We start from the raw sequence: 19,448 nt of genomic DNA, 5'->3' as shown, positions 1-19,448 counted from the left end.
GAAACTAAGCTCATTTATAATCATAGATGTTGTGTGACTGAAGCTCTAAATAAACTCTTTATTTTGTTAGATGGCCATGGTTCAGCTTAACTCTGGCTTGGGATCATTTCCATCTTCTTCAATTTCTCTTCCATGCACATTCTTTTTTAATTACTATCTGGACTTTATTCTTCATTCTAGGACATACTGTACCTGGTAAATGGCCAAAAAGTTCTGTTTCTACATTGTCTTTCAAATATCGATTTTTGTTAACTTTAACATTGTTTTTGCAGATTCAAGTCCAAATTCGTGATACATACTGTTTAATTATTCATTTTATTTTTGAATAGTAATACTGCATGTACACTGTATAATTGTTTTTTTTATATTAGAATGCACTGCTTTAAAGATCTTCAGTTTCCCCTTGTTATTTTTAGTACTTGAAACATTTCTTATATTAAAACAGCTTTTTTTTCTTTTTTTTAAACATTGGTAGCAAAAATGAATTAGTTTATTATGGTCACATCATCTCTTAGTCTTTAATTTACATAATATTAAAATATTGTGCTTTTGTTTTCTTTATATTGTGTATATAAAAGGTTTTTCAAGGATGTGGACAACCCAAGCCTGCCAACTCTGGAAGGTCTTCACGGGCCGTTTCCGATGTATTTAACCATCGTTTTAGACCATACAGTCCAGAGGAGAGACCAACCACAGCTGCAGGAACAAATCTGGATAGACTGGTGAGTAGTGAAGAAACCTTTATTAATGTAATTTAGGGAAAAATAGTAGCTTCTTGTAAATTATTTGAGCCATTCATCTTAGAAAGTACTGAATGTTTTTCTTGATATTTTTCATTCCACATATAATTATGTACAGTAGATCTTGTATGGTGGCATATTTGTTCTTTCTGTTAGCCTATCATTAGTTAACAGTTGAGTAGGTTTCTGGTATGATGCAATGTCATTATTTTGATTAAAAATGTGTGTATTCTGTTGTGCATGAGATATCAGAGAAGTTCTTATACAGATTGCGTAAGATCTCTTTATTTCTATGAGGAGAAAGACAGTGTGGTGTGTCAGTTTTTCACTAAAGATGTATTTGCTTTTTTCTTTTTCACACGCTACAGACAGACAGACAGACAGACAGACAGACAGACAGACAGACAGACAGACAGACAGACAGACAGACAGACAGATAGATAGATAGATAGATAGATAGATAGATAGATAGATAGATAGATAGATAGATAGATAGATAGATAGATAGATAGATAGATAAGCATAATTTTCAATGTGCTGTCACAAACTTGATCACGAGCCATAGCAAGGTTTGGGGCAGCCATCCGTATATTGTGTATCATGGCTGCAAAATTACAAACAAAAAAGACAAATCAGAGTCCAAAACAGAACTGAGGGAGTAGGGGAAAGGTGGAGGCTTTTAAAGGTCAGGATAGGAAGTGACGTCAAAGGGGCCGGGATCAGAAGGGTCTTCAACCATAGGCTCGGGCCCGGACATGACACCAAGTGGGCCGGAACTGGAAAGGTCTTCATCTGTAGGTTTGCACCCGGAAGTGACGTCACCAAGGCCAAGTGGAATTTCCCGTGAATGGTCTGCAGGGAAGCGAGAAAAAGAACCAGTGCACTCTGCCACATCCCGGTCTGATTCGGAATTGCCCCGACTCAAGCCCTTTAGCTGCCTCCCATGTGCATGTGTGTGGCAGTGCATAATTAAAAATCAAGAGAAGCATTAACATTTCAAAATGTTTGATTAATGATAATAATATCTATTTATATATGACATTTTATTTATGTAGGACTCATATATGACTAGTATTATATTTTAACATGCTTTAGAATTAAACATTTTATTAAGTCATAGCTCATCCTCCTACAGAATTAAATATTTATTGAAATGACATCAAATGACTCAAGATTAAAACAGGATAATTATTGTGGGATGACTTCTTTTTCCTAAGTACATTTTAGAAACATGGAAGAATCACAATAGGGATAACGATTGTTTGAAAAGATGATTTGGTAAGCAAATAACTTTAAAAGGCTTAAAATGTTACAGTTTTGTTCTCAGGATGCGTTATTAAAGATGTCTCTGCAACTCCTGCAAAAGCATGTAGAATACATCCTCTATATTAAGCCAAATGAATACCGTATAGGAAGTATTTGTTGTTACATGAGACAAATCAGTTTAAGACATGGTAATTCTTTTGATTACGTAAGCAGTGTAGCCGTAGGTGACAAGGATGATCATGCATTGTGTACATCAGGAGAAAGGATTTTATTTTTTTTCTGGTCGAGCATAATAAGTTATGGTGATAAAGGCACAGCAGATGCAACTGATACATCAAACTCATGCCTGCATACAAACAGTGCCACTGTTGGCTTGGGCGACTACTTTGAATTAAGCAGAGAAATATTCATCAAGTTCTTAAAGATCTATGGGGATGTCAGAGCAAAATGTTCCCTCATAACAGATGTTAAAAAAATAATAATAATAATAATACAGGAATGTGTAACAATAGAATGTCACCTGCAGAGTCATTAGTTCTCTTATTTTCTAAATAGTCCTTCAATTTACTTTAATTCTTCCAATTTGATAAGAATTTTGAAAAAAAAAGAAAACTGTTTTGTAAAAATGTTGACATTCATTTTCTGAATTTTCACCTGTACCTGTATAGCACCTTACTCCCTTTTTTATTGGATATTTCCTGTGTTTACTGAGCTTATTCTTAACCTTTTCTTTTCTTACTAAATTTGCTTCTCTTGCAAGTGCTTATAAATTAATTCTGATGTAATACCTCTGTTAATTCTTGATGGAAGGAGATTATCAGTAGCTACTTCTGAATCTTTTGAACCTAGAGACATCTCTCTGTGTTCTAAAAGAACACTTTGTTACTTAGTAAGCCTAGATCACAATAAATCTAGTTAAGAGATATATTAGGTGACAAAATAACACTTGAGAACAAGAAGATGAAGAACAAAAACTCCAGCAAGGCTGCAAAGACTTCTCAAAGAGAAAAATTGGGTCTGCAATCAGAAGGAAAACCTTAGGGCAGAATTACCCAGTGGAGGTTGTGTGATCAGTCAAAAGCTGTCTTTTAATCTTTGCATTGAATTTTGCTTTACTCTGTTTCCTGTTGACAGCAAGGACCGACAAGGGAGTTCTTTACTTGAAATGATCCCTGTAATTCCCCAAAAAAGTAATTACGTGTATATACATTTTTAGTTATTTTTATTAGGATACAGTTTCACATTTTATACCAACTTTATTCATTCATTTATGAAAAAAGATGCTCTTTTATAAATCCTCCTTCCGAATTCAAATCTTTTTTTTTTTTTTTTTTGCTACAGCCTGTCAGATCTTAGAACTGGAAACATTATAAATCGTGAAAGCTCTGTAGTTTAATTTTTTATATTTAATTTTCTCTTCAGGGAAAATTGTTTTAAGATTACTCTATGCATGGTCCAATGGAAATTTTTAATTTTTAATAAGAAGTAACAAGTAGGAATAACATACTGCAGGCATGAGATCTCAATAAGTCATAGCCTTAAGTGCAGTTCCCATTGATTAATTAATAACTCCACACATATTAATCTAGTACATTGCACTTATGGACATAATGTATAAGAGCTGCTAGAAAATACATATAGGAAAGGTCTACAGCAGAGAGAAGGCCATAAGAAAATGACCTCTTAATTGAAAACTCAAAGATTTTCTCTTTCTTTTTCTTTTGCATTGGTGAAATCTATTTTTATACTTTTAAAAGTGATAATGAAATGTCATGCTCCACATGGTCATAATTGTTATGTGATAACAACTGTTCATGTGTAATCTGAATCTTGTTTTTGTCTAAATTAATTCATATTAAATATGCACTTTATTGCATCATACTAAATCTCTCCTTTTTGATCTTAGCTCAGGTGCCTTCTGACATGTATGTTAGAATAATTAAGAAGAGAATAGACTGAAAAAGGGGCGACATTGTGGCGCAGTGGTAGCAATGCTGCCTCGCAGAAAGGAGACCTGGGTTTGCATCCCGGGTCCTCCCTGCGTGGAGTTTGCATGTTCTCCCTGTGTCTGCGTGGGCTTCCTCCCACAGTCCAAAGACATGCAGGTTAGATCTATTGGCTATTCTAAATTGTCCCTAGTGTGTGTGCTTGGTGTGTGGGTGTGTGTGTGTGTGTGTGTGCCCTGCGGTGGGCTGGCCCCCTGCCCGCGGTTTGTTTCCTGCCTTGCGCCCTGTGTTGGCTGGGATTGGCTCCAGCAGACCCCCGTGACTCTGTAGTTAGGATATAGTGGGTTTATTAATGGATGAACGGATAGACTGAAAAACTTAACATAGGTTTTCATTCACTATTCAGCTAATTATTCAGCTAACTTAAAATCAAGACTTCAAAGTCTCCATCGCACTACTTAGTAACTTAGTAACACCACATATTTATAGTTCTCTGTGTGACGCATACAGTACTGCAATATTTGCACAAAATGTATTCATAAATTGTTTCCTTCTGTTGTCTTCTAGCTTTAGAATTAATTTTACAGTACATGATAATGTGATATCCACTGTACTAACTGCCTTCATAATTTTGAACACTTCTATGATATCTCATCTTAACCTCTTCATGCTTAAAATGAAAAGGTTCAACTACCTAAATCTGTAACTCATACTAAGTAGTGCTGGAATAATTCTTGCTGTTCCTCTCTTCTCTGGAATATGTCTTGCATAGCAGAATCATTTTTTGTAAAACTGAAGAAGAAAGCTGCACACAAGATTCCAGATGAGAAGCCACTAGTGCATTCTTAAGATGTGCACTGAACAGGCTATGGAATCCAATGACCTCTTAGCTTTCTTAATCGCTTTACATAGGCTTTACACTTACTGCATGTGAACAGTAATGAGTCCAGTCTAAATTGTAAGTTTTACACCTTCTATTGTATAATCGTAGCTAATATTTTTAAATCATACGTGTAACACATTTATTTACTTACAATACTACATTTCATACCCCGCATATCTGATTTTTGATGATTGTACTGACTCTGGAAATCTGATGTTTCACCATATTTTTACCTGGGAATTTGAATAAACATGAAATTAGCTTTTATTGAATTTAACTTGTTTATTCGCTTGGTGATGCTGACGCATTGCATTAATTCATGAGAGCTAAAAGTGATTTGCTGCTGATTTTCATTTGTACTCCACATCTGATGCTTCTCATTTCAGTTTCCAAAGATAGTCGGACAGCATTCATGGATTCTATTAGTCCTGATACTGCTTTTCCATTGTCTCAATGTCCTGGTGAAACCTTTCACTATGTTTGTCACTAACTTCATCAAGATCAGCAGGAACTGTCTAACTGGGAAAACATATTAATGTTCAGTGCATGTTGTACTTCATGGTTTTGTATGCTTAAAGCATGTTGTCAACCAGCTGGACATACTGTACTTTGGTGTTCTGTAGTTTATAACAACATTCTCATCAATACCCTTGAATGCCTTGCAACCAGAAGACTTTCAAACTACTTGTTACCAGTGACATGTTCGATTTTTGAACCAACAAAAAGGCCTTCCTTAAGTTGGCATTAATTATTTGTGGAAACACCTGTCTTAAAAATTGAAATCGATTACATTCCTTGTTCATTTCTTTCACTAGATTTTTTATCAATGAAGAGGAGGTAAACATATCCTTGGTGGGTCGACAAATGGTTTATGTGCCACACTTTTTTACGCTTGGACCAAATGCTTACAGAGCGACCAATTCTTTCAAATGTAGTAAGGCTCTTAAGCACATTTACAAATAAAACAAAGGTGCTTGGTATATCTGAGCTGCACTCCTGGTAGTGACCTTACTTTTAGATCACCATAAATGTTGCAGTTGTAACTGTTGTACTGTATATCTATACTTACAATATGAGAGGTCATTACACAAATAGGCTATTGCAATAAATACATGATAGGAAAAGTGAAAGGTCATTTTTATGATTAGTAAATAAAATTGATAAAATATACCCAAAAGTGTTTGAGAAACAAAAACTTACATTGTCCATTGTCATTAAAACATACCTCAAACTTGCTTGTTTAATATTACTAAAAAGATGTATAATTTAATGTGTTATTTTTGTTGGGGGGTCTCTATCCATCTTGCTTTCTAGTTGAATCCATGTATCCTCAATAACACATGGTTGAACACCAATTTAAAGCAGACTCTTAATCAGATTCTGTCTATTATTTTAAATGACCACCCCACCCACAATGCCATTTCCCTTTTGCGTGTCTGCTTTCTACATAATAATTATACTCATCCATATCATATCATAACATTTTTCTGTTATTGTTAAAATATCATATCTATGTTTACCAACATTTAACTCCAATTCATGGGTTTTATCTTTCAGAATTACCTTCTATTTTGTTTATTAATCATACCGTTTTCTCTTTTAAACGATTTTTAAACTTTGCCTGGCCTTAATTTCTTAAACCTACTTGACCGACCTACTCATGCACCTTCAAAATTACATTAGTGTCTCTTCCGTTCAAAAATAACCCATTCTCTTGGTACAGTTCAAATTGTTCCAAATGGTGCCCCAAGGTCTGATAAACCTTTGACTATGTATCTAACACCAAGATTTGAGCCACCTGTTTAACCTTCTTGTCAGACTTACCTCTGATGGAACATGGCACAGGTTGAATTTCCTCTCTGTCAGTTCTGTTCCTCTGTTTTGTACCTAGCTCTTAAAATGTGTCTTCTATAAATGACAGCCTTGCTTAGTCTAAACTGTGTCATGTATTCTGATGTGGATAATGACAAATGGATCCAGTCTAGCTCTGACCAGGAACCTATCCACACACTCCTGGAGGTCTCCCACCTGTACATCAGGACAGCAACACATCATAAGAGACTGCTGATTTTTCTTATTTTTACCTGCACTTCATCATAGTTTTATCTCCTTGATTCATGATATCCCCTGGGTCTTCAATTTTCCTTTAAATAACATCTGTAGGATCTCATAACCTGTCCCCGCTGGTATTAATCCTCCTCATCCTCCATCTACACCCAGAACACAAACAAAAGAGAAAGCGTGGACACATGCATGTGGATGAACACCTGAGGCAGAGCATCAATATTGTAGTAGGATTATTTTAATACTTTACATTTTTACTTCCCTTTTATAACTTCATGTAGTCCATCTTTTAGACAAATCAAAGGTGTAATTGGTATTTAAAGTTGTGACTTAAAGAAAATAAGAAACGGAACAGTACCACGTTGCAAGGTTTTGTTCTTTACTATTATGTATTATAATCCTAAAAATGTAAAAAAAAGTCTGAATGTGTGCTCCATGAAGAATACCATACCAGAAAAAATTGAATAACACCTTCATTATTATGACGAGGTTTTAAAAATCCAAGTAGGGAATTACCTTAGTTTCTCCATAACATTTTACTTTGTAAAAACTGTTTTTGAACGTTCTTGTCCCAAGATATCCTACATGCATTGGAACCAAGTAGAATGAACTGTATTTTTAATCTCCTTGAAGGTGAATACGTTTATTAGTAGCATATCTTTTGATTTTCAGAGCCAATCCTCTGGACATTATCTGTCTGTACAGATGAAAGTGGCTTTTCATCAATGAACAATAAGCTTAAAGTAAAATAATATGAGAGAAAACTACAAAGATTGACACAGCCTAAGTCAGTTAATTTCACAAATGAAAATGTCCAGTTCTCCAGTATACTGTATATTCTTAGTTGCACTATTTTTCCTTTTTTAATCCTACAATAGTTCCCTTAATTGCTTTCATTCTGTTTCAGATTATTTAGAGTATTTTCATTTAGATAATTTAGGTGGATCACACTGTCCCAAGTAAAATCAGGGTTTATTGTTGAGTTGAGTCATTCTCTTCGGTACATATTTTTTTTCTCTGCTCTAATGTGCTTTCATCAAATATTTTTTTTACCCACTATTGACCAAACACATTTACCTCAGTCAGACTGGTGACTGTTTATTATGAGGATCGGCGTGTTTCCATGCACTTCATTTTTTTAGAGCCTCCCGTCTCTCTTACTCCATTGGGCCGTGAACCTGCAATTGCTTCGTCCTGGGTATGACGTTAATCCACATCCAGCCCTGCAAACAGGTCCCCCAATTTACAGGGAAAACTTGGGGGTTGGTGGCAGGATAGGCACTCCAGCCACTTTAAAAACCTCACACTGTCCCTGTCTGATGCTGAGGTGGCACCCACTACACTTAGGTCCCAATCCAGGTTGTTCATTGTGTTTTGAGGCAACACGCTATCAGCACATGCTCCCAATCTAACCAACCGACCATTTTACCATTCACCTTTTGCTTACCGCTGTAGGCATGAGGGCTGTTTGACAGTAAAAAGAAATAACGGAATCTTCAAAAGGCTTCCCAGCTCTAATATTGCAATAGAATTATTGGATGTCATTTAAGCAGATCATGCATATTGAACTACTACAAAACTAGAGCTAGAGGCATGGCAAAGGGCCTTACTGAATGCTATTAGTATGATGATGAGGTAAGTGTTCATGAATGGCCTCCCCTGTTTATCCTTAAGACTAAATAAACATTTGTGACATTAACTCTGAGTCATGGACACAGCAAAGTCAGGATTCTATAAATGAAAATATTAATTCTGACAGCACATCTGGATTTTGGTTAGAAAGCCAAAACATTAGCAAGACATGAGCAATGTAGTCAGTAGCAACTTTGTTTCATCAGTGTAATTATGCCAGAAAAAAATTATAAATTGGCTTTTTGCTTACTTATAAGTCATCACTTAAATGAAAAATACTCTTTTCGTATTAATATTTGCTAGAGTTGGCTGGAGAAAGCTAAACTCTGCTTAAGGATTGTACAGTGCTGTATTATACTACCAAAGATTAAAAAGAATTAATGATATTAACTTACTTAAATCGAAGTTATGTTGTCTGAAATTTAGTTGAGCCAAATTCTAAGGATTAAGAGCATGGAAATTTTTACATGTCATTTTAAGCATATTTTTTGTTATTGTCATATGCCATTTTTTATGTTATTAGGAGAATTCTAGAAGCTGGCAGATTTCTTTGCTTTTTGCAGCACGTGTCACAAATGTCAAGTATGAAATCACTGACCTTAATCAGTAATAAGTGACTAATGCAATGGGAGAACAGAAGTTCATAGTCCAACATGGCCTCTGTCTGTTTGGAGTTTATATGTTCTCCACATACCCATGTGAACACTCCCTAATTTCCTCACTCATCCCAAACTCATGCATGTAAGGCTGAAAGGTGACTTCACACTAGTGGGTGAGTGTGCCATGCTATGGTCCGCCATTCCAATCAGAGCTGGTTTTGATTTTTTTTTGAGTGCTACTGAGATTGGCTCCCTGTGAACCAAAAAATTGGATTAAACATGTTCAGTAAACGAATGACAGTTCTGTGAGTGCTGCTTCATAATGTCTCATTGTTAGCATGTCCTTGTGTTTTTATTGACACCAGGAGAATTTCAGCTGCTGTACAGAGCTGGAGTGAGACACTGACGGAAGAATATACAGTATATAGGGACACTTGAGGATGCAAGAGTTATTTATATGTGCATTTATATTTAAGGTCAGCTTTGCTCCTGTTTTTTAAATTTTGGTTAATATACTTCATATTTTTAGAAAGGAAGCAAAGATATGCAGAGCTGGCATTAAGTTCATAAAACACAGTTTATTTAACTTAAACAATAAGAACTTACCATACTGAGAGATGCTGCACACATTAACAATATATTATTGCACCTGTTTTAAAAAAAAAAATTGGAAGCTACTTGTTGTCATTCTCAGATGAAATAATACAATAATACAATGCTAATGACTGCAGTATTTCCCTGCATGGCAAACAAATCTTCCATCTATCTCAGCTTACATAACAGTGTGCTGCCAGGCATTTAAAGTTTAAAATCAAAGTATGATGGCAAACATGAATTGTATGGTTTCACAGTAAAAAAGATACAATTTAATGAAAAAGGCATTGACCTAAAACTCAAACCCAGTCCTAAAGGCTTGTCGATACGACTTTAGGGGAAAAAACGTAATCCACATAGAAAAAATAGCTAAGAATCATCTTATGCAGCCAAAAACAAGCGTGTTGATAACAACCCAAGTTTAACATCTGAACAAGCAAGACAAACATTAAAAATTTTGTTCATAAAACAAAAGATTTTGAACACAAGAGTAATGGGCTTTTAACGAGCCACTTTGTTCTAAAAATATTGTATGCTGAGTTTGTAAGCAATTTATGCATAGTGATTTCTAGTAATTCTTTTTGAACTTGTTTGAGATAACATATTCCTTTTCAGCTATAAAGCTAAGAATCAAATCTAGCAAGTGAAATTTCCCCTAGGAATAGCAAGAATGAACACGTCTCTTTTGTGTTGTAAAACACATAAAAATTGCTCCCCCAGACCAAATTCTGAGACATATGCCTTCAGATTTATAACATCAGGTAAAAAAAAAAATTGGTAGCAAATAAGAAATAATTGTTTATGTATTTGTTTATGTATTTTAGACTTATGTCTAAAGTCCTTAACTTCAAGTAATGTTAAAAGTGTAAAATGAAATGCATTACTAATACTAATTATGCAACATTCACTTGCTTAGTATTGCATGTACATAAATGTAGTTGTAAAATGGCACAACATAAACACTCTTAATATAATTATGTGCATCTTTAAGGTGAACTGTTGGGTGCTGCATTATGTAATGAACTGTTTTTGACTTAAAAATGGCAATATGATTAATGTCTGCATTATTTAAAACAACTAAATAAGTATACCTGCATATGTCATATTCGTCATTTTTTCATTTGCACAAGCTATGCAAATTAAATATCCGTCAAGGCAACTTCTTTTCTCTTGTGCAGCTTAACTTGTTGTATGCACAGTTATAGTCAACATTCAATATTATATAATAAAGAGTCTCCCAAATAGCCAGGTATTGACAAGAGTGGAAATGGCACAGGACAGTGACAGGACCTAGGAGGGATTAGTGAAAAAGAGGCTGTGCTGGTCTGGTTGGGGACCACCATAACGTCTGATTAATATGTGGCAACACATGGTCCCTGGTTGTGACAAATGAAAACATACTTCTTTTTCTGAGAGGGCAGGAAGCTCAGGAGCTGCCTTCTAGGCCCACCTCTCTGAGTGCCGCTCTGTGCGTAAGGTTGTAGGGATACCAAGGCATGGCAAAAATGAGCCGTAGTCTGGTTTCCCTTTTCTGTGGAGGACTTCCATTAATCCCAGATGTGGACCTTAAAAGTTTAATGACTGCTTTAGAGTACTGGAACATTAAGTCTAAAGTGAGGAAGTGAATTGGGATGAAGTCCTATAGACATGGCAGAATAAGAGGCAGAGTGGCATGGCAGGTGAAAAGAAATGCCTAGGTAGTATTAGCAGGAGGGAAAGTGGGATGCCACTCCACTGTATAGTGCATTTTCCGTTTGTGATTTGTTTGATGAATTATAATTTTGTTTCTATATGAATTGTTAAGACCTTTTCTGTCTTTTGCATTATGAACGTTGTTGTGAATTGATTGCATTTAGTGGTTTACAAAGCTAAAGACAGAGAGAACAACAAAATGTAGGGGTAGAACCAGAGGATCAAAAGCACTTTACTTGTATTCTTTTCTCTGATACTTTGTTTTCTCTCTTTATTTATCACACTTCATTATTTTCTTTAATAGAGAAATGCTGTTATGCTTTTCCTGGTGTGGAAAAACATCATGAGGGCACTTTCCTATCCTATTAAAATATATGAGAGGTGATTCAAAAGTCAAAAACTTGGAAATCTATCAGACAAATAAGCTGAGTGATTCCAGGGCTATGGACTATAAGAAAATAGTGAAGGAGCTGAATATTTCAATGTTAGGCAAATCTAGACGAGTTAGAATGATGGAATGAAAGAGTGGTAATCGTTCAAGAAAGACTTACGGACACACATATGAGACGAGTAACGATGTATGAGTATTTCCCACCAGTGTTACAAGATATGAATTCACACAGATGACTGCTGACTGCAGAGTCTTAGCACAAGGTGCATAGTAGTCTTACTGAGAACCTTCACATCTTAATTCAGTGTTTTTTCATGTATATTTTAAAAAAGGCATATATCAAGGCATAATGAGCATAGATTCAAATAAAAGATGTTTATTTTATTCTGTTTAAAAGAACGTCTTTTTAAAGCTTAAAAAACAGATACTGAATGATTTCAAATGCTAACAATATTATTAGAATGATATAAAAACATCTCAGGTAGGTGCATGGAAAAGTGAAAAAAGTGAAAAGTGCATGGAATCGTATTGTTTATATTTTAATTAACGGAGCAACTATTGTTAATTGTGTATGTTTTAATATTTAATGTATTAATTGCATAAATATAGTATGTGTATTCAGGAAGAGTTTATTCTTTTTAACTTTGGCACTTCAACAAAATCCTTGTTTCTTCTGTTTCCTGCTGCTTGCCAGAGGACAGTATGGAAGACGATGCAACACAGCGTAAGCTCTAATATTCTTACTTTACCAGTTCCATTTTTGTTTCCCCGGTATTCATCACAATGTATACATACCTTGCTTTTGAAATGTAAAAGTAATGTATTTTTTGTATAAAACACTTGGCTTAACCTGTTAACTGTTTTCATTTTTTGTGCAGTAAAAATGTTTTGAGGTTGATCTAAGCTCCTTCATTCTTCTTTCCTAGTTTACAATGTTAAAATATGTGGTACTGACGATTTCTCAAGGGATACAAATGCCAAATATAGTAGAAAGAATGCAAGAGTGTGGTTTCCTAATACAGAACAAAATTAGAAACTGTTAAATTTGAGAACAAGGACTGAATTATCAAATAAAGGGTCTGGCTGTAATATAACTAATATTAACATATTGATAGGGGGATTCGGCTAATGTATTTTTCAAACAGCAGATAATGGATTAACGGTATGGCTTCATTTAATTTTATATTGACCAACTGTATTTTGCTTGCATTATTTTAGAAATGAAAGAAGTAATAATGCATTTTACAGAAGAATGTTCAATTGCCTGCCATATTGTTTTTTTTTTAAGCAATGAGATTGGCATTCATAAACCTGACAAATTTTTTTTTTACTTATGCAGACTTAAAGATGACAATCTGGCTTTAGGTAAAAAGGTAAAAATTAGATTAGCTAAAAACTGAATTTCAGCCATTAGATGAGATTTATTTTGCTACATAGAGTATTTGAAGTACATAGAAGAAGATGTTGTTTCATTGGTGATAATCTGATTACATGGACACAATACCTGCTATGGCTTAAACAAATTATTGCAAAGTTCAAAACATTAATCAAGAAAATGCTAAGTAGCTTAATAGCCGGCAGCTGAAAATCTGCAGGCAGGTGCTGTATTGTCTAAAAAATGCTTTTGCTAAACATTGAAAGTAGGCATTAGGATGATAGCAGTTATATTCACTTAGGAAAAGAATATGGTCATATTTAAGAAATAGCTTGAAATGGAGGACCTTTTTTTACAGGTTTAGTAAGATGCAATTCAAAGCTGCGATTGATTGACAAAAGTACTGCATTTAATTTTTAATGCCATGGGATAGAGCAGTTTATTATTTTATTTAGATAAAGATCAGAGCATATCAGCTGAAGTGTATGCTTAGTTAATAGTGCTTAATTATAATAGATTTCCAATATGAACATAAACAAGAGAAATGTGTTAAGGGTCAGTGATCAAAGAGCTCTTCATATAGTGGATAGCCTTCCATATTTGGCTATCTTTCACTTTTCCTATTAAATACTAAGGTAACCTAAGCAGATCTGAATGAATTTTGCACCTTGTCCAGTATACCATTTTAACCACTTTTGCACTTAGAGGTTGTTGTCATTATTACTCCTAAATTACATACCCAAAAATACGTACCTATAATTCTTCTTATGTAATAAAGGAGCTGCAAATGGCTAAATCACAGCAAGAACAACACTTAATATATTTAAAAGAAAACATTTCTTTGATTAACCTTTGGTAACACCAGTATCAACTAAATAAAACACAAAAATGTGGTGTTTTAAGGATTCCTCTCCAAACGCCTGGATTTTACAGAAAATAACCAAGACATTTTATGATGCACGACCCTGGAATCAATTTTCTTTAGTGCCCTATCTGTCAGCTATCGTTGTACCAAGTTTAGATCTCATATCTCATAGCATTACAAAGTTAAACTGCTTAGCACAAGGTGTCTCCCTGTTTGGACACATTTTGTCTCTTTTTGGAAATATTTAGACTCTTGCACCTAAACAATCTCTCAAAACAGAAGTTGCAGTTATATTTTTTTATATTTTAGAAAAGAATACACATATACAATCAATCACATGCACACTATATATTACTTTGTAGCAAGAGGATAACAATTTGTAACTATCTTGTATATAAACGTCTACGCGTGGAAGTGTGTGTGTCTGTCTGTCCGGCCCGGAAGTGAGAGGTGGTGTCGAGGTAAAGGCTCCACCTCCGAGGATACTCAAGTGAGGCCAGCATGTCAGCAAAACGAATCATCCGTAGAGAGAGTCACTCGCTTTATCAGCTATTACAGAAGCGTGGCGAGCACATCAGCAAAAAGGTATCCCTTTTACTTTTCCTCCCACTGCTAATACACAAGCGCGGCAAGCACGTCGGCAAAACGAAACCTCCTCGGAGAGAGATGCCCAGAGTAGTTCCTTTCAATTACCTGACATCTCTACATTTCAGTTTTTTTTTCTGATGATTTCAATAGTTTCTAGAACCCGGGCTTACACAGCTAGTATATATATAATTATGAACTCATCCAAACCTTTACATTCAAAATTATTTTTCATGCTAGTCCTTCAAACAATTTCTGTTTATCACTAGACGCAGAGAAACCTTACCTTTTCTACACTAGACTGTTTTTTTTTTGCTGCTATTCACATATGTTCTCCTGCTTTCTCTTGCAGTTTCCCTATAGATTATATTTTTTATTTATTTATTTTTCTTGTTTTTTTTTTTTTCCCTTACATTTCACATCTGAAATAAACTAAGAACATACATACATTTCCATACCCGCTTGTTCTAGTGCTGGGTTACAGGGGTGGGAACAATGCATATGCTGGTAGCCCTGGGCACCGAGACAGTCTACAGACACATGCCCCTACTGTAAATCAGTGTTTCTCAGCCACTTTTGATTCACAAGTGCAAGTCAATGAGTCGTGAGCACATGAGATTGCTCACAGTATAATCTGTCCCACCACCACAACCAAAAGAATCAACAGGACTCTGTGAGATTTTTTATCCTGTTTCTAATAGCACTTGCTTCACTGAGTATTCGCTTCATAATCCCACCCGACTCCACCTCCCCAAAGGCTGCACTTCTATTTTATTTCCAGTTGATGACTTCTGGGGGTGGTGTTTGGGGGCAAGCATGATTGAAAACTGGGATAAAAATATTGCACACGCAGTTGATCCATTTAATGGGGGTGGGAGTGTGTGTTGTGGATTATTCTAAGAACAAGTCTTTGGCTTTTTTGTTTCTCTCATGTGCTCATGACACAGTGATGTGAGTGGCATGATACATTGACATGTGATCGAAGGGGGGCCCTCACATGAAACTTCAAGAGGTGCAAATACAGAATAACTACTCACAGTTACACTAAGAAACATTACTTGTACTCTAAGTTGAAACTGAAAGAGGATTGCTCAGTAAACTAACATAGGGAGAACATGCAGCAGGCAGCATCCAGGTATGGTCATTGGACCCAACACCAACATATTAAAAGTTATACTAAAAGCAGTACTTACAAATCAAGCAGGGCATCGAGTCTTTCATCAAACGCATCATTATCAATAGAGTCAAAATTGTGATCAAAATCTGATTCAAGCTTTGTGTAAAACGATGTGTAAAAATGAGCCATCACAGAAGCCATTTATTTCCTGTATTTTGTGCACAGCTATGACGTAATATTCGCGGCCAATGATAGACAATTATACATCAATGGAATGAGCTGAAACTCAACTATCCAATGATAATTATCCATATACAATATGTGGCTTGAAGTAAGTGAAATCTTTGCTAAGAGGAGATTCACTCAGTTGTGACACACTGCTTGCCTCGGGGAATACCTTTGCAAATCGCACATTTTAATAATGAAAGAGAGCAGACAACATGAAAACTTTAGATTTATTTGAAAGAAGATACTCTTATGTGTGAGAATATATCACCATTGCTTTTGAATGACTTGTGGGTTCACTGTAAAGTACACAAACAACTTTGAAATATGGCGGTGTCCCACTGACAGGACAATTCATGAGTAAGTGGCTACCTTGTACACTGTCACACCAATGACTTTGCAGTTTGCTTTGTAATGTTCAGTATGTGTTCACAACAGTGCCATTGTCAGATCATTAGGTGAAACATGGAATACTGATATAATAGATGTAATAGATTTGACAGCAATGGATAAATCCTATCTATTTGCATCTGCATTCATTTACTTAGTAGATGCTTTTATCCAAATTGACCAACAAATCATAATTCTATGTCGACAAATCCAAAGAAAGTATATAAGCACTAAACCAAACATTAAGTACAATATCAAAATTGGTGGAGTGGTGGCTTTGAGGCTAAGGATTTGTGCTGGTATTCAGAAGGTTGCCAATTTGAAACCTATTACTGCCAGAAGGGACTCTACTCCGTTGGGCCCTTGGGCTAGGCCTTTAACCTGCAATTGCTCCAGTAAGGCAGTACAATAGCTGACCCAGTTAAAATGATACCATATGCAAATCAAACATAAAAAATAGATTGCAATGTAAATTGATTTATATTGTAATTAGATTGGCAAAACTCTGCAATGAATACGAGAGTACTTGTTGAATGGCTTTCTTGCATATAGTAGGTCAAAAAGTGAATGACACCACTAGCACTCACCTCCTACATCTTACTCATATTTCACCCCAAGCAACAATATGAAGAATATCACTTGTAAAAAGTGAAAATTAACAAAATGCTCAAAGCATATGTTGTTTTAAAATTGAGCTATGAAAAACCTCATAATGTGCAGACCTGCTGTGCTGAAGGAGATGGAACCAACTATACCTGACTGAGTGTTGAACTGAAGTGACCTCCATCTACCAGTTAGCAGTCTTTTAAAACTTTGCCCTAAACTTTGAAACACCGGCAAGATTGCCTTTTCCCACTTTATGCTGATCACAACATGTTTCACATTGTGCTGTTATATCAGAATATATGACGTAATACTGTAGATTATAATTGTGTTATGTATAGAATGGTGTGCTTTTATTTTTGGAGTATTGTTCAAAGAACTAAGGATATGTCATCACAAAGTGAAACTCTAGTCTAGGCAGTTTATTCTGCATCAGGGTCTTGTTCTATTTTTAAGTTTTTAATTACCATTTAGGTTTTTACCAGCTTTGATATGCATGCTGGGTGGATATTAGCACAGTGGATAACACTCTTATTTTATCAACCCAGCCATCCCTGGTGCTTATCCCATGCTTAGTTGTTGCCCATGCGGATTAGTACTCCTATGCAGGAACCTAATTTTGGCTACTTGTACTTATTTTCTAATTTGTGTCCATAGATAATTGTGTGGATATGGACTGAACTGTAAATGAAAAGCTTCATTTGCAGGTTTAATACCAATGAGACTATCACTATATTTGCAATACTTCTGCCACTTTCCTCACTCAGTGAACAGGACACTGAGGTTTATGAAGTCCTCCACTTGTCTCTTCTACCTGAAGAGAACAGGCCAACCATTCTTTTCTAGGAGAGAAGCATGGCCTTAGCTTTGAAGGTACTAATTCTCATCCCAGTCAAATCTCACTCAGCTGCTAAATCTTTCTGTGCATGCTGGAGATTAGAGTCTGATAAGACAAAGACGACAACATCATCTGCAAACAGCAAAGATGCAATAGTTAGTTCTCCAAACAGGATACTCTGCAAACCTTGGTTGCCCTGTCCATGAAAATCACAAACCAATGAGGAAACAAAACACACCCATGGCTTGACCAACACTGACGTTGAACGTACTCAACAGCAAGTAAGCAGAATTAGCTCTTGCACATGTAGGTACCAACTGGCTTGTAGCATTGGCTCTAGAAACTCATTTTCTTGAACTACCTGCCATAAGATCATGCAGTGTACACGCTCATAGGATTTTTCCAAATCAGCATAGTTACCTGTAGGCAGAATTGTTAAGTGTAGTGAGTTGGCCACTGTTCCAAAGGCAGGACTGAATCTGCATTGAATTTTCTGGATTTGAATTTCAACTTCTGGTTGGAGACTACATTCCAATATCTTAGCTTAGGTTTCCCAGGCAGGGTAAAGAATGTAACCTCTGAATAATTAGAACACATCCTTTTCCTTTCTCTTTACAAAAATTGGCATCACCCCTCCACTACATCAGTCCTGAGGCACTGTTCCTCAGTTCCATGTAAGGTGTCTTAGCAAAAATAACCCCACAATATCCTGGGCTTTGAGCATTTCTAGTCGGATCTCTTTCTATCCATAAGGCTTTGCCAATGCAGAGCTTTTTTAAGCTGTTCCACATAAATATTAAGTTGTAACAAATCTGCCCGCCACGCCAAAACGTGTTGATCATTACCACTAACCTGTCCTACTTTAAGGCAGATGATAAAACGGATAGGCCAATATCACACCCTGCAGCACACCACCGTACACATCTTTTTAAAATGTTCAGTTCACGCCTGATGACTGAGCACTTACAGTATGAGAAAAAAAAATAGCTAGTGGTCAATATCCATAAACACTGAGGAAAATATTATATCAAAGAAAAGACAAGAGGAGAAAAGAACAATAACTATCCCTTTCATCCCCCTAAAACATATCCCTTATACGTGCCAATACAAAAATATATATAAACAGTGTGACAAAAGCCGCTATACCAGTGCTCAACCCGACACAGACAGATGCAGGAGGCACACTGATAAAAGAAATGTTTTAATTTTAGTTTTTCTTTGCCTGTGGTCAACACCTTCCCCATTGCCACAGGCACAACACAGTCCCAATAAGCACTATCTCAATCACAATACTTCTCTTTTACTTCTTTCTCCTCCACTCCTCTCCGGCAAACTTTGTCTCCCTCCTCCTGACTCTGGCTCTTGGAGTGGTGGCTGCTGGCTCCTTTTATAGCCCACCCGGAAGTGCTTCAGGTGTTTGACGACCTATTTTCGGTTGCACTTCCGGGTGTGGCGGAAGAACCGCCCACACGGGCTCAGGTGCAATTGCAGCACCCCCTGGCAGCACCTCCGGATCCCAACAGGGTTGTAGAGATCTCCATCTTCCATGGAGCCCTGCGAGAATCCAAGGCACCACTGCCACCCATGGGGGCTGTCATCTAACATCCCGGGGGAGGTACTGTTCTGTCCATGCTTGTTCCCCT

At 36.1% G+C, this 19,448-nt stretch overlaps 1 protein-coding gene across 2 annotated transcripts in view; it reads left to right on the top strand.

Moving 5' to 3' along the window:
• LOC114650107 (glypican-6-like) overlaps positions 1 to 19,448 on the top strand; it is a 1,271,406-nt gene that overhangs the window by 1,067,933 nt on the left and 184,025 nt on the right. The window contains exons 6-7 of one of the 2 annotated variants that reach the window (XM_051926780.1): positions 579 to 722; positions 12,502 to 12,531. In XM_051926780.1, the coding sequence (XP_051782740.1) occupies positions 579 to 722; positions 12,502 to 12,531 (174 nt within the window). The remainder of the gene's footprint in view (positions 1 to 578; positions 723 to 12,501; positions 12,532 to 19,448) is intronic. The other variant, XM_028799561.2, reaches the window with a different exon arrangement.

This window comes from Erpetoichthys calabaricus, chromosome 4, assembly GCF_900747795.2.
Source record: "Erpetoichthys calabaricus chromosome 4, fErpCal1.3, whole genome shotgun sequence".
Taxonomy (NCBI): domain Eukaryota; kingdom Metazoa; phylum Chordata; class Cladistia; order Polypteriformes; family Polypteridae; genus Erpetoichthys; species Erpetoichthys calabaricus.
This window is presented reverse-complemented; position numbering and strand designations above follow the sequence as displayed.